Source organism: Pristiophorus japonicus, chromosome 30, assembly GCF_044704955.1.
Source record: "Pristiophorus japonicus isolate sPriJap1 chromosome 30, sPriJap1.hap1, whole genome shotgun sequence".
Classification (NCBI taxonomy): domain Eukaryota; kingdom Metazoa; phylum Chordata; class Chondrichthyes; family Pristiophoridae; genus Pristiophorus; species Pristiophorus japonicus.
In genome coordinates this window covers 3,246,181-3,273,539 of record NC_092006.1, presented here as the reverse complement: position 1 = coordinate 3,273,539, position 27,359 = coordinate 3,246,181, and the positions used below count along the sequence as shown (strand labels likewise).

Below are 27,359 nucleotides of genomic sequence, written 5' to 3'. Positions count from 1 at the left end.
TATAATTACCAGCCAAGATTGAGGGCTCTGATTTCCCCCCCCCCCATCCGCCCCCCTTTCCTCCTGAATGCTCCACAGATTAAAAACATCCTCTGACGCGGGAATACCTCAGGTTCCATCGCTGTCAGTCATCTGATCTCAGTAAAGGGCAGCTGGGGGAGGGAGCGCCGCACTGTCGGAGGGGCAGTACTGGGGGAGCGCCGCACTGTCGGAGTTGCAGTACTGAGGGAGCGCCGCACTGTCGGCGGGGTGGTACTGAGGGAGCGCCCACTGTCGGCGGGGCGGTACTGAGGGAGCGCCCACTGTCGGCGGGGCGGTACTGAGGGAGCGCCCACTGTCGGCGGAGCGGTACTGAGGGAGCGCCCACTGTCGGAGGGGCGGTATTGAGGGAGCGCCCACTGTCGGAAGGGCACTGAGGGAGCGCCACACTTTGGAGGGGCGGTACTGAGGGAGCGCCGCACTGTCGGAGGGGCTGTATTGAGGGAGTGCCGCACTGCTGGAGGTGCTATCTTTCGGATGAGACGTTAAACTGAGGCCCCCTCTGTTCTCTCGGGTGGGCGTAAAAGACCCCCTGGCACTATTTCAAAGAAGAGCAGGGGAGTTATCCCCAGTGTCCTGGCCAATATTTATCCCTCAATCAATATCACTTTTTTAAAAAAAAAACAGATTATCTGGGTCATTCTCACAGTGCTGTTTGTAGGAGCTTGCTGTGCCCAAATTGACTGCCACATTCCCACTTCTAAAAATGCTGTAAAGTGCTTTTAGACGTCCAGTGGTCATGAAAAGATGCTATATAAATGCAAGTCTTTCTTCAGTTTCACTCCCCTCCCCATGGATTTGTGATGAGCAGCATTGGTTTTGTCTATGATTTCTCCTCTCCTCTCGCCTTCTCTTCTCCCCAGTTGGACCTGCTGGAGAATTGTGCGTGTGTGTGACTGTTGCGGGCCGGGTTGGGCTCAGCTGCTGCACCCTACAGTCAAATAGCCCGTCGGCACTCGCTGTCTCGATTCCCACACGAGGAATGACCATGTGGCGGACTCTCTGGGTGCTGGTGACTGAAGCTGTTACTGTGCATCTTCAGAAGCAGAGGAATAAAAATTAGACAGGCGATGGAGGAGAGAGTGAATTCACTGTTGGCATGTCTTAGAAATATTGAGTCAGATAATCCTTGTGCCCACCAAGTGTAATTGTTCTTGTGTGAACAGACGGCTAGTTGGAATAACACTTGGGCCTTGTTCGCTGTTATCGGGTAGTCAGTCAGTCAGGCTGTGACAGTGGGGGCAACTTTGACTACTTGCACAGAGTATCACACTGTCAAAGATGACAGTTGTAACTAAAGGAATTTGCCTTTCTTTCTGTTAATTTCTACTGGTTTACTCGCCCATTATGCCATTTTTCGCAACTTAACACATAATAACATTTTCCCATGACCGCCATCTGAAAAGCAAAGAATGTATCGGGAGCGCTGTGTGACATCTGTGCGCGCTGTTGGAACAGGCCTGGAGTCGTCTTAATAAGAACATAAGAATTAGGAACAGGAGTAGGCCATCTAGCCCCTCGAGCCTGCTCCGCCATTCAACAAGATCATGGCTGATCTGTCGTGGACTCAGCTCCACTTACCCGCCCGCTCCCCGTAACCCTTAATTCCCTTATTGGTTAAAAATCTATCTATCTTTGACTTGAAAACATTCAATGAGCTAGCCTCAACTGCTTCCTTGGGCAGAGAATTCCACAGATTCACAACCCTCTGGGAGAAGAAATTCTTTCTCAACTCGGTTTTAAATTGGCTCCTCCGTATTTTGAGGCTGTGCCCCCTAGTTCTAGTCTCCCTTACCAGTGGAAACAACCTCTCTGCCTCTATCTTGTCTATCCCTTTCATGATTTTAAATGTTTCTATAAGATCACCCCTCATCCTTCTGAATTCCAACGAGTAAAGACCCAGTCTACTCAATCTATCATCATAAGGTAACCCCCTCATTTCTGGAATCAGCCTAGTGAATCGTCTCTGTACCCCTTGCAAAGCTAGTATATCCTTCCTTAAGTAAGGTGACCAAAACTGCACGCAGTACTCCAGGTGCGGCCTTACCAATACACTATACAGTTGCAGCAAGACCTCCCTGCTTTTGTACTCCATCCCTCTCGCAATGAAGGCCAACATTCCATTCGCCTTCCTGATTACCTGCTGCACCTGCAAACTAAATAAAAGGGCCTGTAAATGTTTGGTGTTTCCCCCAGATCGGGGGGGCACGGTTTAATGTTTTTTATTTACTCCCAAAAAGAGTTTCATGCACAAGGCCCCCAGGTCCCTCTGCACCACAGCATGTTGTAATTTCTCCCCATTCAAATAATATTCCCTTTTACTGTTTTTTGTTCACAAGGTGGATGACCTCACACTTTCCGACATTGTATTCCATCTGCCAAACCTTAGCCCATTCGCTTAACCTATCCAAATCTCCTTGCAGTCTCTCTCAGTCCTCTACACAATCCGCTTTCCCACTAATCTTAGTGTCATCTGCAAATTTTGTTGCACTACACTCTGTCCCCTCTTCTAGGTCATCTATGTATATTGTAAATAGTTGTGGTCCCAGCGCTGATCCCTGTGGCACACCACTAACCACCGATTTCCAACCCGAAAAGGACCCATTTATCCCGACTCTCTGCTTTCTGTTAGCCAGCCAATTCTCTATCCATGCTAATACATTTCCTCTGACTCTGGGTACCTTTATCTTCTGCAGTAACCTTTTGTATGGCACCTTATCGAATGCCTTTTGGAAATCTAAATACACCACATCCATCGGTACACCTCTATCCACCATGCTCGTTATATCCTCAAAGAATTTCAGTAAGTTAGTTAAACATGATTTCCCTTTCATGAATCCATGCTGCGTCTGCTTGATTGCACTATTCCTATCTCGATGTCCCGCTATTTCTTCCTTAATGATAGTTTCAAGCATTTTCCCCACTACAGATGTTAAACTAACTGGCCTATAGTTACCTGCCTTTTGCCTGCCCCCTTTTTTAAACAGAGGCGTTACATTAGCTGCTTTCCAATCCGCTGGTACCTCCCCAGAGTCCAGAGAATTTTGGTAGATTGTAACGAATGCATCTGCTATAACTTCCGCCATCTCTTTTAATACCCTGGGATGCATTTCATCAGGACCAGGGGACTTGTCTACCTTCAGTCCCATTAGCCTGTCTAGCACTACCCCCCTAGTGATAGTGATTGTCTCAAGGTCCTCCCTTCCCACATTCCTGTGGCCTGCAAATTTTGGCATGGTTTTTGTGTCTTCCACTGTGAAGACCGAAGCAAAATAATTGTTTAAGGTCTCAGCCATTTCTACATTTCCCATTATTAAATCCCCCTTTTCATCTTCTAAGGGACCAACATTTAATTTAGTCACTCTTTTCCGTTTTATATATCTGTAAAAGCTTTTACTATCTGTTTTTATGTTTTGCGCAAGTTTACCTTCGTAATCTATCTTCCCTTTCTTTATTGCTTTTTTAGTCATTCTTTGCTGTTGCTTAAAATTTTCCCAATCCTCTAGTTTCCCACTAACCTTGGCCACCTTATATGCATTGGTCTTTGATTTGATACTTTCCTTTATTTCCTTGGTTATCCACGGCTGGTTATCCCTTCTCTTGCCGCCCTTCTTTTTCACTGAAATATATTTTTGTTGCGCACTATGAAAGAGCTCCTTAAAAGTCCTCCACTGTTCCTCAATTGTGCCACCGTTTAGTCCTTGTTTCCAGTCTACTTTAGCCAACTCTGCCCTCATCCCACTGTAGTCCCCTTTGTTTAAGCATAGTACGCTCGTTTCTGACACAACTTCCTCATCCTCAATCTGTATTACAAATTCAACCATATTGTGATCACTCATTCCGAGAGGATCTTTTACTAGGAGATCGTTTATTTTTCCTGTCTCATTACACAGGACCAGATCTAAGATGGCTTGCTCCCTTGTAGGTTCTGTTACATACTGTTCTAAGAAACAATCTTGTCGCAAAATAAACAGCAGTAACAGGGAGGGTTGATGGACCTTGCAAACTGTTTGGGTGATTTCAGTGCATTGACTTTGTGATGTCCTCATAGCCTCTGTGATGGAACAGGTTTTTACTGGCTGTAAAGTTAACATCAGTAATGTCGCAAGCAGTGCTCGTGATAAAGATACTGACGTTAGGTGTAATTCAGATACAGTAAATCCTTTTTATATTGGGACTGAGTTACACTGGTTCTTTCAAAGCAAGTGTATGGAGATGTCCCTCCCTGTGGGGCTTGTAATCCAGTAACTATAAAACTTACACACTTTTCTGTACTGTTTGGATCATATCCTAAAGGAACAGGAGGAGGCCATTCAGCCCCTCGAGCCTGTTCCGCCATTCAATGAGATTGCTGATCTGCGACCTAACTCCATATACCCATCATTGGCTCATAACCCTTAATACCTTTGGTTAACAGAAATCTATCAATCTCAGATTTTAAATTAACAATTGACCCAGCATCAGTTGCCGTTTGCGGAAGAGAGTTCCAAACCTCTACCATCCTTTGTGTGTAGAAATGTTTCCTAACTTCACTCTTCAAAGGTCTGGCTCTAATTTTTAGACTCTGCCTCCTGGTCCTAGACTCCCCAACCAGTGGGACATTGTTACTCTCCCTCTGTTCCCCTTAATATCTTGAAAATGTCGATGAAATCTCCGCTTCATCTAAATTCCAGGGAATACAGCCCTAGTTTGTGTAATCTCGCCTCGTAATTTAACCCTTGGAGTCCGGGTATGATTCTGGACAGCTGAGAGCAGTGCAAGGTGTGGAAACCCGTGTTTCTGGGCTGATTGGAATGTCAGTAGGAAGGCGGTGCTTGCTTTCTGGTGCACCCAATCAGTGGTCTTTGGGGTAGTTCCCCTCCTTTACATTGTGTGATGGGATCAGAGGTCCTGCACACCTTATTCTGATGTCACATTACGAGCGCTGAAGGGCTGTTAAAGTTGGGGAGCACTCCCACTATTGGGTCCAGTACTGTGTTTCTCGGCTCGATTTGCCTGCCCCTGTCCACAGCATCTCCAGACACACATGCACATGTAGTTTTCTCAGCCAGACATCGTGCTGTTGAATGATTTATTCGAAGCAGGGTGCATGAGGGACCTGTCCATTACGATGCTTTATCCAAGGACCCCAAACAAATAATATGCAGGCAACAAATTATCCAGGTGAGCTGCAACGACCAAGTGTGGAGTCGAGTTGCTGCGGGGTAAGTTGATCTGGTACAGTTAGTTAATTTAGAGCGCTGTCCAGCACAGGATTCGTCCCTGTGAAGTGTGGAGTTTCCTGTCGTGTGTCTGAAAGAGGAGGAGCTGTTTGAGATTGAAAGACAAAAGTGCAAGAGGCCTATTTTGCATCCAAAGCATTTCGCTGTTTATATTCAAAAAGTAACTATTCTTTGATTTTTTTTACACATGTCCAATCTAGCTGAGTGGAGACGTGTCAGATGTTTGGGTGAGGAGAGGCCCTGTGATGTACACCAGATAAACATCACTGAGTGTCTCCAAGTGCAGGCGCAACTTCTACCTGCAATGCATTGGACCAGTTCCATCACCAACTACTCCCGGTCACTGCTTGTGGAGAGACCGTTCCAGCTTCCCTTCTACAGCAGAGTGGCGGGCCCCCATTAATTGCAATATGGATCGCAACTTCAAGCTGTCCTGACGCAGTGGCACCGGACTGGGAAAACATACTGCCACTGGGCGCTCCACGTGTATTCAGGTGCTTTTAATTCCGCTTATCTCCCCAACGTTACGGATAAAGTTAACCGTCTCGCTTGTATTTCTCTCTTTACATCACCTTGTTGGTCTCCTGTGATGTTGCAAGGTTGGGGTATGTAGGGTGTAGGTGAAGCTGGAACGGTTTCTCCACAAGCAATGGCCTGTAGTAGTCGGTGATGCAACTTGTCCAGCTCATTTCAGACAGACGTGTGTCTGCGTTGGAGACGTTCGGTGATATTTATCGAGTGTGCCTCACAGGGCCTTGGTCGTCCAGAGTTACTTTATTATATATACAGGTTCTTGCTCCTGCCTTCTCAAGATTTTCAGGTTCCTGCCTCATCACTTTTAACAAATTCTTCCCTTTGCTGTTTTTTTAGTTTGTATTTAGTTTTGTACTTTTGTGGTACACTTAGTTACATTGAGTGTTTTTTTTTTAATAAGTATTCTATGTCAGTTGCATTTCTCAGCACTCGAAGTCTGCTTGTGGGGTCTCGGTGTGTTCGGGCAGAGGCTGGACAATCCAGTTAAAATGGTGCGAGTGATTGGTGGGTTTCGGTGAGAAAGGAATTGGTAGTGGAGAGAGTTGCCCCAGAGATGACGGCAATTGGGTGCGAGGAGGGAGTGCAACAAAGGTTCACCAGACTGATTCCTGAGATGGGGGGATTGCCCCATGAGGAGAGATTGAGTAGACAAGGCCGATATTTTCTTTCGAGTTTAGAAGAATGAGCGGTGATCTCAATGAGACATACAAAATTCTTACAGGACGTAACAGTGTAGATGCAGGGAGGTCGTTTCCCCCTGGCTGGGGAGTCTAGAACCAGGGGTCACCGTCTGAGGATAAGGGGTCGGCCACTTAGGACTGAGATGAGGAGGAATTTCTTCACTCAGAGGGTGGTGAATCTTTGGAATTCTCTGCCCCAGAGGGCTGTGGAGACTCAGTTTTGGAAACATAGAAACATAAAAAATAGGTGCAGGAGTAAGCCATTCGGCCCCTCGAGCCTGCACCTCCATTCAATTTGATCATGGCTGATCATTCAACCTCAGTACCCCACTCCTGCCTTCTCTCCATACCACCTGATCCCTTTAACCCTCAGGGCCACATCTAACTCTCTTTTTTTGAATATGTCCAATGAAGTGGACTCAACAACTTTCTGCGGCAGAGAGTTCCACAGGTTCACAACTCTCTGGGTGAAAAAGTTTCTTCTCATCTCGGTCCTATATGGCTTACCCCATATCCTTAGACTGTGTCCCCTGGTTCTGGACTTCCCCAACATCGGGAACATTCTTCCTGCATCTAACCTGTCCAGTCCCGTCAGAATTTTATACGTTTCTATGAGATCCCCTCTCATTCATCTAAATTCCAGTGAGTATAAGCCTAGCTGATCCAGTCTTTCTTCATATGTCAGTCCAGCCATCTGGGAATCAGTCTGGTGAACCTTTGCTGCACTCCCTTAATAGCAAGCACGTCCTTCCTCAGATTAGGAGACCAAAACTGCACACAATACTCAAGGTGTGGTCTCACCAAGGCCCTGTACAACTGCAGCAAGACCTCCCTGCTCCAATACTCAAATCTCATCGCTATGAAGGCCAGCATGCCATTTGCTTTCTTTACTGCCTGCTGTACCTGCATGCCAACTTTCAATGACTGATGTACCATGACACCCAGGTCTTGTTGCACCTCTCCTTTTACTAATCTGTCACCATTCAGATAATCTGCCTTCCTGTTTTTGCCACCAAAGTGGATAACCTCACATTTATCCACATTATACAGCATCTGCCATGCATTGCCCATTTACCTAACCTGTCCAAGTCACCCTGCAGCCTCTTAGCGTCCTCCTCACGGCTCACACCACCACCCAGCTTAGTGTCATCTGCAAACTTGGAGATATTACATTCAATTCCTTCGTCTAAATCATTAATGTATATTGTAAATAGCTGGGGTCCCAGCACTGAGCCCTGCAGCAGCCCACTCGTCACTGCCTGCCATTCTGAAAAGGGCCCGTTTATTCCGACTCTCTGTTTTCTGTCTGCCATCCATTTCTCTATCCACGTCAATGCATTACCCCCAATACCATGTGCCTTAATTTTTCACACTAATCTCTTGTGTAGGACCTTGTCAAAAGCCTTTTGAAAGTCCAAATACACCACATCTACTGGTTCTCCCTTATCCACTCTTAGTTACATCCTCAAAAAATTCTAGAAGATTTGTCGAGCATGATTTCCCTTTCATAAATCCATGCTGACTTGGACCGATCCTGTCGCTGCTTTCCAAATGCGCTGTTATTTCATCTTTAATAATTGACTCCAGCATTTTTCCTCACCACCGATGTCAGGCTAACCGGTCTATAATTCCCTGTTTTCTCTCTCCTTTTTTAAAAAGTGGGGTTACATTAGCTACCCTCCAATCCATAGGAACTGATCCAGAGTCCATGGAATGTTGGAAAATGACCACCAATGCATCCACTATTTCTAGGACCACTTCCTTAAGTACTCTGGGATGCAGACTATCAGGCCATGGGGATTTATTGGCCTTCAGTCCCTTCAATTTCCCTAGCACCATTTCCTGACTAACAAGGATTTCCCTCAGTTCTCCCTTCTCGCTAGACCCTCGGTCCGCATGTATTTTCGGGAGGTTATTTGTGTCTTCCTTAGTGAAGATAGAACCAAAGTATTTGTTCAACTGGCCCGTCACTTCCTTGTTTCCCATTATAAATTCACCTGATTTTGACTGCAAGGGACCTACGTTTGTCTTCACTAATCTTTTTCTCTTCACATATCTATAGAAGCTTTTGCAATCAGTTTTTATGTTCCCTGCAAGCTTCCTCTCATACTCTATTTTCCCCGTGCTAATTAAACCTTTGTCCTCCTCTGCTGAATTCTAAATTTCTCCCAGTCCTCAGGTTTGCTGCTTTCTCTGGCCAACTTATATGCCTCTTCCTTGGATTTAACACTTTCCCTAATCTCCCTTGTTCGAGAGTATTCGAGACCGATCGATAGATTTTTGGATATTAAGAGATATGGGGATCGGGTGGGAAAGTGGAGTTGAGGTCGATGATCAGCCATGATGTTGTTGAATGTCGGAGCAGACTCGAGGGGCTATGTGGCCTACTCCTGTTCCTATTTCTTATGTTTTTGGGTCTAGAGGCACTAGGAATTGGGTGAGAGGTTGGACGAACAAGGAGGCTGGAGTCGGGAGCAGGGTCTGATTGGATTTGCTGACTGCAGCCAGAGGATGAGATGCAGTTGCCGGAGACTGCAACCTGTTCAGTGAGTGCTTAATGGTGCCCTGTACCTTTTTTTTTTAATTTTAAAATGTTCCTGTGGTAGGTAGGGCTCTTGATTCCAGTTCTGCATTTGAAAGTCAGGAAAATGGAAGACGTTTAATTTTTTGTGTATCATCAGCTGCAAGTGTGGCAATAGAGACTTTCCTAAGATTTGGAATAGTTTGACTGAAGTGTGATAGGCAGGATATAGCGTGCTGGACTATTACTGTAGAGAGTTATACTTTAATATGTTGGCCTAATATTGCTGTTCCTCCTCACTCTGCCTTGGCCCATCACCGTTGCCAGTTATGGCGAGGTTGCTGTAAAAGTGAGTTCATTGTGTTTCGTCTTGGTCGCCAGCTCTACAGTCGCATGAATCGAGACAAACCTTTGTGGTCTCGGTTATTGTTAATTAGCTTCGTACACTAATCTGCCCCCATTCTGCCCGGAGTTGCAGAATCGTCTGGTCTAGGGCTGGTTATGTGCATTGTCAGGTGGCTGAGGATAAGGGGCAGATGGCCCTATTGGCGCGACCAGAGCTTACCGATGATGCGACTCATTTTATAAATCCGGCTGCTACATTGGCACTGATTGGGGGGGGGGGGCGGATTGAACCCATCGACTCCAGCACCCGCCGTGAACTTGTAGTTTGATATTAGCCGGCAATGCTTCAGTTCAGCGAGTCGGGTTGATTGAATTTCTGACCTGAGATAAGTGGATGGGAGCTTTGGCAGTAAATTAACTTTCCGTGGAAGTGATGTCAATCGAGACAAATCATGCAGTCGTCTGAGAGCTGGTTCCTGGTATAGATAATCCAATAAATGAGGCATCTCCTATGCAGTGTTGTGTTGGGGTTATCCTCTGTTCCTGTCTATAACTTGTGATTTTTGAGCTTTCCTGTGTGAGGGATCTCTGCAATTATTAACGGACTCCCAGGGCACCTCTGTGCTAACTTCCATAAGACTTTGTTAGCTACCCAAAGGAGGACATGGTTGCCGGATCTTTTTTCGGGAAGTGAAAGACGCGGTAGAATGGACGTTGGGCTTCGCCTGCCATGAAATGTCAGAGTAGACTGTGTGCTTGGGAACCTGACCTGTTCCGATAAGGTGTTGCTGCCCTCTAGAACGTCCGTTATGGAGGCGCAGAAGGGGTGGTGGGTCAATCTGCAATTAAAGCCCATCAGATCTGGCTAGTTACCGATGGGCGCGTAGCCTCTGGGCGATATCTGTTACGGTGACCAAGGCAGCAGCGAATTGGAAGCTGGCTGCTTCGCTGTGAGACCTGTGTGAAACCAGCCGCGAGCTGCTTGGTGTTTAATGCACTGGGATAATACTGTAGTTTAACAGAACTGCCACTGTGCTGTAGCTGGATACCACCAAGGCCAAACATTGCAGCTTGAGAAGATTTTTGCATGGAATTGCATTGCGTCTATAGCACAGAAACAGGCCATTCGGTCCCACTGGTCGGTGCCAGCGTTTATTCTCCACACGGGCCTCCTCCCACCCCTCTTCATCTCACTCCATCAGTACTTTTATTTTTGTCCAGTTTCCTCCTGTGTCCGTGTGTGACACCGTGTGTGAGCATATCAGGCAGTGTGGTTCCCTGCGGGTGGGAGACTATATCGGGCAGTGTGGTGCCCTGCGGGTGGGAGACTGTATCGGGCAGTGTGGTTCCCTGTGGGTGGGAGACTGTATCGGGCAGTGTGGTGCCCTGCGGCTGGGAGCCTGTATCGGGCAGTGTGGTTCCCTGGGCACAAGTGTGTTTCTTGTGATCTTAGTGTTGGAGAGTCGATGTGCCAGCATGGTCTGGCATTGAGTGAGAATGAAAGGTGAAAAAGTTTGACGGGTTCTAAAATAGACCATCTGTTTTGCGTAAATTTGAGAACTAGAATAGTTAAAAGTATGTTCCTAATTCAGACAGAAACTGGCCTGGAGCTTGTGTTCACCGTTCTGGCACCTCTCCATCATCTCTCGCACACCGGCAATTGCTTGAAAAAGGAGCTATTTGTGTTCAACGGGGATTTTATTGCGATTGTATTCTCATTCAGGTAGAAAGACACTTGGTTAAATTTTTAGCAGGGCCATGCACCTGTGCCCAGGGAGTTGTGTTGCATTGTTTGCTCTGCCTTGGTTCGAGAGGGACTGTGTATGGAGGGGAAACCCAGAATCTTAATATAGCAAGGAAGGAAGTGAACAATGAACAAGAAAAGTGCTGAACTGAGGCAATCTCACTCCATTGGGGCCCAGACAAAATTCCACTGATTATAAATCAGGAGAGACGCACCAGAACTTTCGACCAGTTCAGTTCAGATGCCCTTTATTTGACAATGAGATTTACACCCATAAATTTCAATTTCACAGCTTCGTTGTAAAGGCACTGAGAGATGTATGGTTCGATGCAGGATCACTAGTTGATTCTCTCTCTCTCCCATGCCCAAGGCCGCTGTGTCCTACACAGCCGGATTGTTTTGGAGTCGATCACCTGGTTTGTGTTGAGTTGGTCGATGTCGGTGGCAAAGGCACAGTGCTCCGAGTTAGGGAGGGGGAAATATCTTTATTACTGGCTTGTATTTATACAGCGCCACTCACGACCGTGGGATGTCCCAAGGTGTTTTACAGCTGATGAAGTGCATTTGAAATGAAAACCGAAAATGCTCAGCGGGCCAGGCAGCACCGGTGGAGAGGGAACCAGTTAACGTTTCAGGTCGATGACCTTTCGTCAGAACTGGAAAAAGTTCAAGATGTAACCGATTTTAAGCAAGTGCCGGGAGGGAGGGGGGGAGACAAATTTTAAAAGTAATTTAAATTCCACAGCTGCCGTGGTGGGATTTGAACTGATGTCTCTGAATCATTAGTCCACCAACATAACCACTATGCTACCATACCCATTAAAGCCTTCTGCACCTGGTATTCCCACATGGACTCCCATCCAAGTACTAACCCGGCCTGACTCTGCTTAGCTTTTGAGATCAGATGAGATCTGGCGTTTTCAGACTAGTGTGGCTGTATACAAAAATGTTTACACCCGGTTTCAAACCGGGGACCTTTCGCTTGTTAGGCAAACATGATAACCACTATACGAGGGAAACACTGCAAACGGTTTATTCTTGCTCCTATTTCTTATGTTAACCGTAGTCGGCAGGATTCGTACCTGCGCGGGGAAACCGCAATGGATTTCTAGTCCATCACCTTAACCACTCGGCCACGACTATCTGTGACCAGGTGGGAGGCGGGAGAGATTTAATGTCAAACTGTATGATTGCACAAAGCTAAAGGAGATGGCAGTGGGACAAGAAACAAGTGGAATCTAAAAGAGATGCAAATGGGAATGGCAGAATCATCAACTCCTGCCATGTGGAACAAAATAGGGGCAGAGGTTCTGGTCTGAAATTGTTGAATCGATGTTGAGCCCAGAAGGCTAAAAAGTGCCTAATAGAAAGATGAGTCATTGAAAGTTGGCATGCAGATACAGCAGGCGGTGAAGAAGGCAAATGGCATGTTGGCCTTCATAGCGAGAGGATTTGAGTATAGGAGCAGGGAGGTCTTACTGCAGTTGTACAGGGCCTTGGTGAGGCCACACCTTGAATATTGTGTACAGTTTTGGTCTCCTAATTTGAGGAAGGACATTCTTGCTATTGAGGGAGTGCAGCGAAGGACTGATTCCCGGGATGGCAGGACTGACATATGAAGAAAGACTGGATCGTCTAGGCTTGTATTCAATGGAATTTAGAAGAATGAGAGGGGATCTCAAAGAAATATATAAAATTCTGATGGGACTGGACAGGTTAGATGCAGGAAGAATGTTCCCGATGTTGGGGAAGTCCAGAAAAAGAGGTTACAGTCTAAGGATAAGGGGTAAGCCATTTAGGACCGAGATGAGGAGAAACTTCTTCACTCAGAGAATGGTGAACCTGTGGAATTCTCTACCACAGAAAGTTGTGGAGGCCAGTTCGTTAGGTATATTCAAGGGGGAGTTAGATATGGCCCTTACGGTTAAAGGGATCAAGGGGTATGGAGAGAAAGCTGGAATGGGCTACTGAGGGAATGATCAGCCATGATCATATTGAATGGTGGTGCAGGCTCGAAGGGCTGAATGGCCTGCTCCTGCACCTATTTTCTATGTTTCTATGAGGTGTTGTTCCCTCGAGCTTGCGTTGAGCTTCATTGGAACAGTATCAGAGGCCGAGGATGGAGCGATCAGAGTGGGAGTGCTGTGGAACATTAAAGTGACTGGTGACCGGAAGCTCGGGGTCACACTTGAACTGAACGGAGGTGTTCCGCAAAGCGGTCACCCAATCTGCGTTTGGTCTCCCTGAGGAAGCCGCATTGTGAGCAGTGAATACAGTATACTACATTCCAAACAAGTACAAGTAAAATAGCTGTTTCACCTAGAAGGAGTATTTGGAGCCCTGCACTGTGGGAAGGGAGGAGGTAAAAGGGTAGCTGTTGCATCTCCTGCGCTGGCACGGGAAGGTGACGTGGGAAGAGTGGGGTGGTGATTGAAGAGTGGACCAGGATGCCGCGGAGAGAGCAGTCCCTTCGGGATGCTGAGAGGGGAGGGGAAGATGTATTTGATGGTGGGGTGAAATGTTGAGGACAAGGGGAGCAATATCAAAGTATACTTGAACTTTAGTCACTGTTGTGATGTCGGAAAGCGACTCAAGCCACCGTGCTTTAATGTGCAGTGTGCTCGTGTGATTCTCTTTATAAGAACATAAGAAATAGGAGCAGGAGTCGGCCATAAAGCCACTTGAGCCTGCTCCGCCATTTAATAAGATCATGGCTGATCCCTTCATGGACTCAGCTCCACTTCCCTGCCCGCTTCCCATAACACTTTATCCCCTTATCGTTTAAGAAACTGTCTATCTCTGACTTAAATTTATTCAATGACCCAGCCTTCACAGCTCTCTGAGGCAGCAAATTCCACAGATGTACAACCCTCTGAGAAGAAATTCCTCCTCATCTCAGTTTTAAATGGACGGCCCCTTATTCTAAGATTATGCCCCCTAGTTCTAGTCTCCCCCACCAGTGGGGACATCCTCTCTGCATCCACCTTGTCGAGCCCCCTCATAATCTTATACGTTTCGATAAGATCACCTCTCATTCTTCTGAATTCCAATGAGTAGAGGCCCAACCTACTCAACCTTTCCTCATAAGTCAACCCCCTCATCCCCAGAATCAACCGAGTGAACCTTCTCTGAACTGCCTCCAAAGCAAGTATATGCTTTCGTAAATATGGAAACCAAAACTGCACGCAGTATTCCAGGTGTGGCCTCACCAATACCCTGTACAACTGTAGCAAGACTTCCCTGATTTTATACTCCATCCCCTTTGCAATAAAGGCCAAGATACCATTGGCCTTCCTGTTCCCAGACGACATGTTCCCAGCTTTTTAGTCCTGTCCGGCAGAAGCGCCCACTGTGTCTCGCTCCCCCCTTTTACATTGGGCCTTGGGTGCTGGTCTCTCGTGTTGCTGTGCTCTGCTGTATAGTACAGCAACGCATTGCTAGTGCATTTACTTCAATGAGCTCAGTGGCTGTAACCCGACAACATGTTTATAGATCCAGTTTTGTGGGTCTGCAAAGCCTTTCGTTCCCCGTATGTTGTGATGCTCACACAATGGAGTGCAGCCGATCGGGAGGTGGCTGCCTGTCCCATCGAACTCTGCAATCCAGTGAAGTAGTTTCTCCTCGTCTCAAGCCATTTAGGGCAGAGATGAAGAGAAACTTCTTCACTTAGAGAATTGTGAACCTGTGGAATTCTCTACCACAGAAAGTTGTTGATGCCAGTTCGTTGGATATATTCAAAAGGGAGTTAGATGTGGCTCTTGCGGCTACAGGGATCGGGGGTATGGAGAGAAAGCAGGAATGGGGTACTGAAGTTGCATGATCAGCCATGATCAGATTGAATGGTGGTGCAAGCTCCAAGGGCCGAATGGCCTGCTCCTGCATCTATTTTCTATGTTTCTATGTTTCAGTTTTATGCCTTCAATCTCCGTCCACCGCAAGCGACAGGCTGTAACCACCAGTATTTCATCGTGGTCGTTTACAGCCCAAATTGTTCTCCAAAAAACAGCCCAAGCTTGGAATTTTAGAGGACAATTATGCGTCCGGATGTTCGCGCAGTTCATGTGCAGCCAGAAAATGTCCCAGCCTCCATTCGTTGTGCCCAGTGACAACACAGTGCAGGATGAGAAGGTTGCATGAGTGAACTTGTTGCAGTACTAAACTGCAGATGGGTCAGAGCGGCAGTTATTTCTTGAGAAACTGAAAGTGAAACTGGCTGGGGTCCTTGTAAAAGTGGCTTTGTGAGCAGGATTGGTGGAGTCTCTGCCAATCACAATCAGTGTACGAGGAGGCCCTGTAAACTGCTCTGGGGATAACGAGTCACTCCTTGCTATCAGGCAGTGCAGTGAGGACCAGAATCAAAACTGAAACTGGGGCCTTGCCGGAAGGGATGGTTAAAGGCAGTATTGAGGCCAAGCAAGTACAGTCAGCTGAGGCCTAGCAAGTACAGTCAACTCTGCTTAAGATCAAGTAAGATTCTTGTAGCTAAAGCTTTCTGACTCTTCACTACAAGGATAAAATAACTTGTTCTTGAGTGGAGTGAACTATACTGTAGGAATCAGGCAGTGAATCTTGTGTATCGAGCAGGAGGCCCTTTCCCACATTGCAAGTTAACCTGACGTCTTCAAAAGGAACTGACTACATTTTAGACTTCTGAAACCTTTTCACGCCTGCCCCAAAGTTTGAGGTGTCAGTCCGGCAGGGATTCATCTGGCTTTCGCTGTCTAGGAAGCTGGCAGTTTTGCTGTAAAGCCTTCAGTCCAGTGAGTTTCCAGCGAGACCGAGACAGGGGATTCCCAACTCTAGCTGCTCCTCCAAACTCCTCTCTGCAGAAACTTCTAGTAACCCGTTCGACTGCAATTGTGGAAGCTCTTCCAGGCGTGTGTTCGACAACAGGTACTTTAGTGAAGCGCGTTGATTTGTGCATGAGTTCAGATTAATTTGCCGATGAAGCAATTTATCCAGCTGGCTTCCTTCTGAGGAGCAGGTGTTTGTTCCGGGTTTGTTTTGCTAAATATCTGCTACTCTGAACCTCTGTCTCTGCACTCGCTCAGTATGGTGTGTCGCTACCAATACACAAGCTGCTTTCGTATTGCTGTGTATCCCTCTATTCCTTTCTCCCTCGAGTGTTTATCCAGCTTCCCCTTCAAAGCATCGATACTATTCACCTTAACCTCTCCCTGTGGGAGCAAGTTCCACATTCTCACCGCTCTCTGGGCAAAGAAGTTTCTCCTGAATTCCCCATTGGATTTATGAGTAACTGTCTTTTATATTTTAGGCCACAAGTTTTGGACTCTCCCACACAGACGGAGTGCAGTAAGTGTCCTACTGACCATGCGAGATCCACACAGGGACACCAGCAGGGCACAGCAGCGATATAAAAGCAGGTTCAGTGTGGGGTTAACACTGCATTATTTAAGTACAGGTCTGTGTGATCCGACACCGCACGTATAATGGAATAAACTAACAGCCTGTGGAGCGCCCAGGTCCAAAATATTTCGCCCTGGAAATAATTGGAGAAGGGTTGATTGCTGAGACCCTTTTTTTATATTTAAGAAATAGTGTGGGCATCGAATAACTAATATATATTTAAAATTACGGTAGCAATGTTCTTTTTTCAAGTTTTTAATTCCCTGCAGTCTTCTCTTGACAGGCTGTGTAAGACGAGTCCCAACTCCATCCGGATTGGCATCTGTTGCTCGCACGGCCTGGTGGAGCGGAGGTCCGCGCACTTGCTCAGCTGACACTCGAGCACATTCTGCTCCCAGATTGCCTGACCCGAAGACAGCTGGGTCCTGGCAGAATCGGGATTGTGTTGCCTTTGTTACATTTCACGGCACTGAACCTGGGGGAGGGAGGGGAGTGGGGGGCCGTGGGGGAGGGGAGTGGGCTGAGGGCGGGGAGGGTGTGGGGGTGGTGGGGGCGGGCCAGAGGAGTGGTGGGGGAGGGGAGGGGGTGCTGGCGGAGTGGGTTGTGGGGGGGGGGGGGGGGGGAGGGAAGTGAGTGGGGGGGGTGGGGGGCTGAGGATGCCTAGTAATTGAAGCAGCAGTTTTGCAATGATGTTCTGAATTAAAAATGTAATTGTGTAATGCATAGTTAGAGGAATCTTTGTTCTCGACCATCCCCCGGCCTTGAGCTAGTCTGAGATTTCCACCCTCCTTCACTAACTGCGTCAGTACTGAGTCAGAGCTCATCCTCGGTGATTTCAGTTTCCATCTCCACTTGTCTCCCCTTCCCCCCACCCCCCCCCCCCACCCCCACCCTCTGATTTCAGTGTCTCCCTCCAGATAAATTCTCACCCAGATTCAGATTCACAGCCACACCCCTTGCCCGCGCCAACCTCGCGTGGTCTCGATCACCAATGAGGCCGTCTCTGACCACTGCCTTGTGTCCCTCGCCACCCACATTCTCCAACCCCAGCTTCCTTCTGCGTCCATCCCCGCAGCAAAACTCTCGCCCCCCCCCCCCCCCCCCCAGTCACTTACAGCTGTAGCTCCAAACACCCAACTGCTTAGCCTTTGTCCCTGCATTTGCCACAATACCCTCTGCAGCTCTCGATCTGCTCAACCACATCCTCTTCTCTACCCGTGTCCCCAGTACAGAAAGGCATTGCTCTCCGCCGTTCAATTCGGTCACGGCTGATGGACACATTCTCTCGCCTTTGCTGCCTAACTTTGAGCTGTAAACTCTAAAACTTCTGCAAATCATTCTCAAATTCTTGGTGCTTGCTTTTGAATGGCTCCGTGTTGGCTTCGCCTTAACTGTCTTTCAGCCCACGTTTCCCCCACACCCTTCACTCCTCTGAAGGAGTCTGCTCCTTGTTAACTGTCCTTTCTGCCTCCCCCTTGGCGATCCCCTTCAGCTACCCTGTCCCTGCCCTCTGGGTCTCCCTTCTCCCTGCACGCTAAGACTTTACTCCAACCAGTTTTGTCTTTTGTCCCGGGCCTTTCGCTCACCTGGTATTCGCTCTTCTTCCTTCTGTAAAATGCTGAAACATCTGTCTGAACTGTGAAGAGTGCTAAGGTTGCAAGTTGTGTGGTGACGGCCTGGTAGCTGTAGATCTGTTACTGACTGTTCGAGTCGCGCACCACATTATTGGCTTGTATTATCTCTGCAGGAGCTCCGATTCTTTATTTGACGTGTCTTTTGGGGAGCAGGAGTATATTCTCAGATTTTTGTCTTGTATAAACAAGTGTTGGTATTTTTAAAAATCCGAGCGGTGTGGGGAGTATTGTAATTTCACGAAACAAGTTATTTTGGGGGGGTAATCTTTGAGCAGCTTGTTGATGGTACCTAGACACGCCCGAAAGAAAGTGGTCCCTTTGGTAACGGTCTTTTAAAACGGGCTTTTGCAGCTGTGGAGCTGACTCCATTCAGTTACAATAAATGCATTGCTGGCCGATTTCTGCTGCGATCACCGGCGTGACCTTGAAACCTGACTTCAGTTTGCCAGCACGCACTGACTCAGGGCTGACGTCAGCGATGCTGTTCGTGTTTTTGATGGCGCAGGGAACGACCCGACTCTCTGCAAATTCCGTGGCTCGCTTGCCTCTCCCGAGTGCAGCCAAACCCCTGTTCAGAGGTTCGGGTCGGGGAGGGGTTGCCGTCTGTGTTTTGTGCAACCTCCCAGTGAAATTCAGGCCAGGGGTTTTGCTGGAATCCCCTGGAGTTTGTCCTCTGAATTTGGCGGTATCAGCAGTTTTGGACCTCTGTCGTCCACAGCTTATTGTACAAAGGCTCCTTGTGTGGGGATAAATGACGTGGACTGGTTGGATCGACTGTCCGGCCGCCTTTGCCATGTTGTCGTTTCTGCGTGTAAAGCCGCCATCAAGGGACCTGCTGGCCAGTGCGAGCTAGTAAATGTTTCCCAGCCATGCTTAGCTTCGAACCTCCACCATGTTCCAATTAATCAGTGCAATCTGCTAGCGATGCCACTTGCACCCATAGTGCATCCATTGATTGAAGCTGAGCCCTTCGTTCCTTAATATTCGTTCCTGGGATGTGGGCCTCGCTGGCCAAGGCTGGCATTTATTGTCCATCCCTAATTGCCCCTTGAGAAGGTGGTGGTGAGCCACCGCTTTGAACCGCTGCAGTCCGTGTGGTGAAGGTGCTCCCACAGTGCTGTTAGGGAGGATTGTGACCCAGCGACGATGAAGGAACAGCGATATATTTCCAAGTCACGATGGTGTATTAGACTCAGAGGGGAACTTGGAAGGTGATGGTGTTCCCATGCCCTGTCCTTCTAGGCGATGGAGATCGCGAGTTTGGGAGGTGCTGGTGTGATGAGGAATAATGGAATGAGGAACAAGAGATTGGTGTGCAAAATCAAAGCACATGGTATTGAGGGTAATGTACTGACGTGGATAGAGAACTGGTTGGCAGATAGGAAGCAGAGAGTCGGGATAAACGGGTCCTTTTCAGAATAGCAGGCAGTGACTAGTGGAGTGCCGCAGGGCTCGGTGCTGGGACCCCAGCTCTTTACAGTATACATTAATGATTTAGATGAAAGAATTGAGTGTAATATCTCCAAGTTTGCGGATGACAGTAAACTGGGTGGAGATGTGAGCTGTGAGGAGGACGCTAAGAGGCTGCAGGATGACTTGGACTGGTTAGGTGAGTGGGCAAATGCATGGCAGATGCAGTATAATGTGGATAAATGTGAGGTTACCCACTTTGGGGGCAAAAACACAAAGGCAGAATATTATCTGAATGGTGGCAGATTAGGAAAAGGGGAGGTGCAACCAGACCTGGGTGTCATGGTTCATCAGTCATTGAAAGTTGGCATGCAGGTACAGCAGGCGGTGAAGAAGGCAAATGGCATGTTGGCCTTCATAGCGAGAGGATTTGAATATAGGAGCAAGGAGGTCTTACTGCAGTTGTACAGGGCCTTGGTGAGGCCTCACCTGGAATATTGTGTTCAGTTTTGGTCTCCTAATCTGAGGAAGGACATTCTTGCTATTGAGGGAGTGCAGCGAAGGTTCACCAGACTGATTCCCGGGATGGCTGGACTGATATGAGGAGAGACTGGATCGACTAGGCTTATATTCACGAGTTTAGAAGGATACATAATAAGAACATAAGAATTAGGAACAGGTGTAGGCCATCTAGCCCCTCGAGCCTGCTCTGCCATTCAACAAGATCATGGCTGATCTGGCCGTGGACTCAGCTCCACTTACCCGCCCGCTCCCCATAACCCTTAATTCCCTTATTGGTTAAAAATCTATCTATATGTGATTTGAATACATTCAATGAGCTAGCCTCAACTGCTTCCTTGGGCAGATAATTCCACAGATTCACAACCCTCTGGGAGAAGAAATTCCTTCTCAACTCGGTTTTAAATTGGCTCCCCTGTATTTTGAGGCTGTGCCCCCTAGTTCTAATCTCCCCGACCAGTGGAAACAACCTCTCTGCCTCTATCTTGTCTATCCCTTTCATTATTTTAAATGTTTCTATAAGTTCACCCCTCATCCTTCTGAACTCCAACGAGTAAAGACCCAGTCTACTTAATCTGTCATCATAAGGTAACCCCCTCGTCTCCGGAATCAGCCTAGTGAATCGTCTCTGTACCCCCTCCAAAGCTAGTATATCCTTCCTTAAGTAAGGTGACCAAAACTGCACACAGTACTCCAGGTGCGGCCTCACCAATACCCTGTACAGTTGCAGCAGGACCTCCCTGCTTTTGTACTCCATCCCTCTCGCAATGAAGACCAACATTCCATTCGCCTTCCTGATTACCTGCTGTACCTGCAAACTAACTTTTTGGGATTAAGAGTTTCATGCACAAGGACCCCCAGGTCCCTTTGCACCGCAGCATGTTGTAATTTCTCCCCATTCAAATAATATTCCCTTTTACTGTGTTTTTTTTCCAAAGTGGATGACCTCACATTTTTCGACATTGTATTCCATCTGCCAAACCTTTGCCCATTCGCTTAACCTTTCTAAATCTCTTTGCAGCCTCTCGGTGTCCTCTACACAACCCGCTTTCCCATTAATCTTTGTGTCATCTGCAAATTTTGTTACACTACACTCTGTCCCCTCTTCTAGGTCATCTATGTATATTGTAAACAGTTGTGGTCCCAGCACCGATCCCTGTGGCACACCACTAACTGCCGATTTCCAACCCGAAAAGGATCCATTTATCACGACTCTCTGCTTTCTGTTAGCCAGCCAATTCTCGATCCATGCTAATACATTTCCTCTGACTCCGCATACCTTTATCTTCTGCAGTAACCTTTTGTGTGGCACCTTATCGAATGCCTTTTGGAAATCTAAATACACTACATCCATCCGTCCACCTCTATCCACCATGCTCGTTATACCCCACACTCACATACCAGAAACTGACAGGTACAGATTAACCCGCACTCTCACACCAGAAACTGACAGGTACAGATTAAACCCACACTCTCTTACCAGACACTGACAGGTACAGATTAAACCCACACTCATATAGCTGAAACGGATAGGTACAGATTATAAACCACACTCACATACCAGAGGCTGACAGGTACGGATGATACCCCACACACTCACACCAGAAACTGACAGGTACAGATTATACCCCACACTCACACACCAGAAACTGACAGGTACAGATTATACCCCACACTCACACACCAGAAACTGACAGGTACAGATTAAACCCACACTAACATACCAGAGACTGACAGGTACAGATTATACCCACATTCACATACCAGAAATTGATAGGTACAGATTATGCCCACACTCACATACCAGAGGCTGACAGGTACACATTATACCCCACACTCACATACCAGAAACTGACAGGTACAGATTATACACCACACTCACATGCCATAAACTGACAAATACAGGTTAAACCCACACTCACATACCAAAAACTGACAGGTACAGATTAAACCCACACTCACATACCAGAAACGAACAGGTACAGATTAAACCGCACACACACATACCAGACACTGACAGGTACAGATTATACCCCACACTCACATACCAGACACTGACCAGTACAGATTATACCCCACACTCACATACCAGAGACTGACAGGTACAGATTATACCCCACATTCACATACCAGAAGCTGTCAGTAACAGATTATACCCTACACTCACATAACAGAAACTGACAGGTACAGATTATACATAAGAACAGAAGAATTAGGAACAGGAGTAGGCCATCTAGCCCCTCGAGCTTGCTCCGCCATTCAACAAGATCATGGCTGATCTGGCCGTGGACTCAGCTCCACTTACCCGCCTGCTCCCCGTAACCCTTAATTCCCTTATTGGTTAAAAATCTATCTATATGTGATTTGAATACATTCAATGAGCTAGCCTCAACTGCTTCCTTGGGCAGAGAATTCCACAGATTCACAACCCTCTGGGAGAAGAAATTCCTTCTCAACCTGGTTTTAAATTGGCTCCCCCGTATTTTGAGGCTGTGCCCCCTAGTTCTAGTCTCTCCGACCAGTGGAAACAACCTCTCTGCCTCTATCTTGTCTATCCCTTTCATTATTTTAAATGTTTCTATAAGATCACCTGTCATTCTTCTGAACTCCAACGAGTAAAGACCCAGTCTACTTAATCTGTCATCATAAGGTAATCCCCTCATCTCCGGAATCAGCCTCGTGAATCGTCTCTGTACCCCCTCCAAAGCTAATATATCCTTCCTTAAGTAAGGCGACCAAAACTGCAAGCAGTACTCCAGGTGCGGCCTCACCAATATGAGAGGGGATCTCATAGAAACGTTTAAGATTCTGACGGGACTGGACAGGTTAGATGCAGGAAGAATGTTCCTGATGTTGGGGAAGTCCAGAACCAGGGGACACAGTCTTAGGATAAGGGGTAAGCCATTTAGAATTGAGATGAGGAGAAAATTCTTCACTCAGAGAAGAATTGTGGAATTCCCTCTGCAGAGAGTTGTTGGTCCAGTTCGTTAGATATATTCAAGGGGGAGTTAGATATGGCCCTTACGGCTAAAGGGATCAAGGGGTATGGAGAGAAAGCAGGAAAGGGGTACTGAGGGAATGATCAGCCATGATCATATTGAATGGTGGTGCAGGCTCGAAGGGCCGAATGGCCTACTCCTGCACCTATTTTCTATGTTACTCCTGGAACCTTGCTTGACTGCCTCAAGGAGTCAGCAATTTCCCAGAGTTTTTCCCCAAACTAGCCCCAAGTTAAGAGGTGGGCCAATGGTGTGGGTAGTTATGCTGGAGATGGACGGGGTGGTCTTGGTGGGTCTCGGCGTTCGTCCGGTCATATTCTGGAGGCACAAACAAGATAGCTGTGGTGATGTGCGGCCTGGGTGACTGGCTGGCATGGCAACCAGTGGCTAATTTCTCCACAAGTGTGTTGGAAAGGTATAGAACGCCTCTCTGTAAGGTACACTCCAGCACACACTTGGTTTCGAATGGGGGGGGTTCCTTTTCCAAGGCTTCCCAGAAGCTTTGCCGCGGTGCATCCTCAACTGGTGCCAGCAACCCCTCCAGCACATTGCCCAAATGGCCGTCCCAGCCCATGAGCGTCGACCCGTATCACGGCGCACCCTGTCCTCGCTCCTAGGAACAGGAATAAGCCATTGAGCCCCTGGAGTCTGTTCCGCTCAGTGTCCTTGTGCTCGCTTTCCAGCAAGGATTGTTGGGTGGCCATCCGGAGCGGGAACCCTGGCTGATTTCACTGCCCCCCTCAGCCACCTCACCATGTTCCCAGGCCCAGGGCAAGTAAAGATTAATTTTAACACCACCTTCCATTTAGTCTAAAGAAACTTCCCAAGGAGCTTCACAAATGGGTGTGAAGGACATTTCCAAACATCTCGGTTTGGATCATCCAACTTGGGACAGACTGGGAATCTAACCTGGGGCCTTCTGGTCTGTAGGTTTGGTACTGTTTGTCATCATCATCATAGGCAGTCCCTTGGAATTGAGGAATACTTGCTTCCACTCTTAAAATGAGTCCTTAGGTAGCTGAACAGTCCAATACGGGAACCACAGTCCCTGTCACAGGTGGGACAGACAGCCATTGAAGGTAAGGGAGGGTGGGACAGGTTTGCCGCACGCTCCTTCTGCTGCCTATGCTTGGTTTCTGCATGCTCTCGGCGACGAGACTCGAGGTGCTCAGCGCCCTCCCGGATGTACTTCCTCCACTTAGGGCGGACTGGTCTTTGGCCAGGGACTCCCAGGTGTCGGTGAGACATTGGTTCAGTAGGCTGCAGGGAGATGTTTTGTGTTGTTAATCCATTCTGCGCCCCTAACAGTGATTTTTATTTTTTGTTTAGGTGTGCGCACGTGATCAATTGGACGGAGGTTCCAACTGCATGCCCATTCGTGTGTTGATAAAGCCCCCCTCCCCACCACCCGCCCTGCTCTCAGTGAAGAGCTATGAGCAGAGGTAGTGGCGGTGACAGAAGAGCACGAAGAGGCAACGCAAAAGGTTTCCAGCACTACAATCACCCCCACGACCAGTACAACTACAGCCACCCGGTTTTCAACCCCTCAGCTCCGGGAACGGGACTCGATCACTTTCGCAGCCAGCAGATCCGCTTCCTCAGTGGGCAGATTGCACAGGCCCCCTCCTTCCTGTTTCAGTCGGCGAACCGGAACCAGGCCTGGTGCCAGCAGAGGCAGCGAGATTTCCGCCCCGCGGCTTACAGCGGCTTCCCGCAAAAGGCCAGGGTCTGGAACGGCAGCTTTTGCCCACAGCCAGCCGCGTATCCGCAGCAGCCGGCTGGCCAGAAAGGGAGCAAGGACCCTAAGACCGACCAGGAACTAAATCAGCTGAACTTGCGCTTTGAGAACATCTCCATCGGCGGAGACAGTCGGCAGAACATTGTGTGCATTTTGGGAAGGCTCAAACCGGGGACAAGGTTACCGGCGCATAAAATCGGCAAGTTGCTTGGCATCGGGAAGAAACTCGCCAACCACTTCCTGTACCGGCTGCTCCAGGAAAACCGGGTGAGGAAGGAGGACACTTCACCCCCTCTGTGGAGCCTTGCAGCCCAAGCTGCAGCCGGCGACGAACAAATCACAAACCCCGAACACCAGCGCTCGTCGCCCGAGGGCAAAGCTTTGCCCCTCCCGTCCGAGGAAGAGGAGCAGGCGTCCGAAGACGAAGACAGCTCCAAGGGCAGCTCTGTCGACCAGTCCGACATGGGGGACGCCGAGAGCCAAAAGAACAGAATCCTTTCCTTCCTTCTGGACAAGACCAAGGCCACCGCCCTCGAGATTGCCAAAAATGTCGGGCTGAAGTCAGCCCGGCAAGTCAATCCCGCCCTGCACTTGCTGGAAAATCAGGGCGATCTCTACAAAGAGTCGGCCTTTCCGCCAATTTGGTTCCTTTCCGACCGGAAGAAGGAAGTGCTCCTGAGGAAGAAGAAAGTGCTTGAATTGAACGAGCCCAGAATCGAAGGCGTGGAGGCAGTGCCAGCGGAAGTTCCCGACGCGAGTGATGTTTTGCCAGAAGAGGTCCAAATCAAAGTCGGGGACAGTATTGGCAATGGCCAGCCAGTTGCCCTCGAAGGGGAAGCCAATGATTTGCAGCCCCTCGTTCCCCCCGGCCCGCCGCTGCTCGCCATCAAAGTGGAGTCCGGCCGCCCCAATCACGCCTACTACGACACGGCCACGGGGAACGGCCAGTGGGCATCTGACGACATCCCCGACAACCTGAACATCATCAACCGGGCGAGCGGGCCCGGCGAGGCACTCGGCCTGCCGCAGGGTGTGCTGGCCGGTAAGCCCGGCGGTGCCGAGCAGCACCCGCCGCTGTCGCCCACCGACCGGCTGCGGGCCTGCTTGGCCAAGAACCCAGTCAGCGGCCTGATGGAATATTCGCAGGGCTCGTCGCTGCAGTGTGAATTCATCCTCCTCGCCCAGACGGGGCCATCCCACGACCCTCGGTAAGAAAACTCGTCAACTCGCCCTCGTGCGCTGACTCGGTCATCGATGTCTCGTTCCCCCTGAACATAACGATTAGGAGCAGGGGTCGGCCATTCGGCCCCTCGAACCTGCTCCGCCATTCAATGAGATCATTGGCTGATCCTCCACCTTCCTGCCCCATCCCCATATCCCTCAATTCCCTTAATAGCCAAACATGTATCATAAGAACTGTTGTGTTCCCAACACAGATGAGACTGCACACAGGGAGGTTAAAGTAACAGTGGCCTCAGTCTTTAATAAGACACTCCAGAGTGATAAACAGGCCTTCGGGGCCGGCTTATATACAGTGCTCCCAAGGAATGCTGGGATCCCTTAGGACTTCAGGGGATGCACTCCCTGGTGGCAGAACATGGGAGTGCATGCTTTACAGATACACAACAAGAACATAAGAAATAGGAGCAGGAGTAGGCTATACGTCCCCTCGAGCCTGCTCCGCCATTTAATACGATCATGTCTGATCCGATCATGGACACGGGTCCACTTCCCCACCCACTCCCAATAACCCCTTCTTCAATGAGATCATGGCTGATATTCTACCTCAACTCCACTTGCCTGCACTGTCCCCATATCCTTCGATTCCCTTAATATCCAAAAATCTATCGATCTCAGCCTTGAATATATTCAACGACTGAGCCTCCACAGCCCTCTGGGGCAGAGAATTCCAAAGATTCACCACCCTCTGAGTGAAGAAATTCCTCCTCATCTCAGTCGTCAATGACCAACCCCTTATCCTGAGACTGTGACCCCTGGTTCTAGACTCCCCAGCCCGGGGGAAACATCCTCCCTGCATCTACCCTGTCAATCCCTCTCATTCTTCAGCTGAATTGTACAGGCTGGAGCAGAGGTTTCCAAATTTCACTTATCGCGTACCCTGTTCCAGATCGATCAGCCTGCATACCCCCACCAGCATTCCGGTTTAATAATTTAACTCCTTCAATGGCCAAGCATTGTCCAAAGTTGTACGGTGATTGGAGGTTGAGGGCTCTGTATGTCACGGTGTCTGTATTCTCATTGATGCATCGTGAATTAAATTAACTACTTCTTATAACAGATTCCCACAGAGTATCAAAGCTCCGTCTAAGTAGCCGATTGTAAATATGTAATAAATTAATAAAATAATGAATAAATAAAATCCACCATTAGACAGTTTCTCCCGCGTTACTCGCCCCCGCCCGCCCCTGGCCACTGCATGAGATGTCTGACGTACCCCCAGGGGTAAGTGTTCTACAGTTTGGGAACACCAGGGATCCCAGTGGTGGTAACTGATCACCGTTGAGGCAGCAGCAGGGCCTGAATGCCCCAACTTAAAGAAGGAAGCCAGGCTGCTGAATGACTGGAGGTGGTAGGGGGTGTGTATAC

At 48.4% G+C, this 27,359-nt stretch overlaps 1 protein-coding gene and 1 pseudogene across 7 annotated transcripts in view; one reads left to right on the top strand and one right to left on the bottom strand.

The window, feature by feature from the left end:
- Positions 1 to 27,359, top strand: part of adar (adenosine deaminase RNA specific) — an 87,750-nt gene that overhangs the window by 12,857 nt on the left and 47,534 nt on the right. For 3 of the 7 annotated variants that reach the window (XR_011588693.1, XM_070868545.1, XM_070868547.1), the window contains exon 2: positions 24,344 to 25,960. Coding sequence is in view for 6 of the 7 variants with exons in the window: in XM_070868545.1 (XP_070724646.1) it covers positions 24,447 to 25,960 (1,514 nt within the window). In the remaining variant the exon portion in view is untranslated. Of the gene's footprint in view, positions 1 to 5,461; positions 5,756 to 8,848; positions 9,022 to 15,899; positions 15,979 to 16,362; positions 16,399 to 24,343; positions 25,961 to 27,359 lie in introns of those variants that run through there. The other 4 variants (XM_070868546.1, XM_070868550.1, XM_070868549.1 and 1 more) reach the window with 4 other exon arrangements.
- On the bottom strand, positions 11,909 to 12,027 carry LOC139240274 (5S ribosomal RNA; annotated as a pseudogene).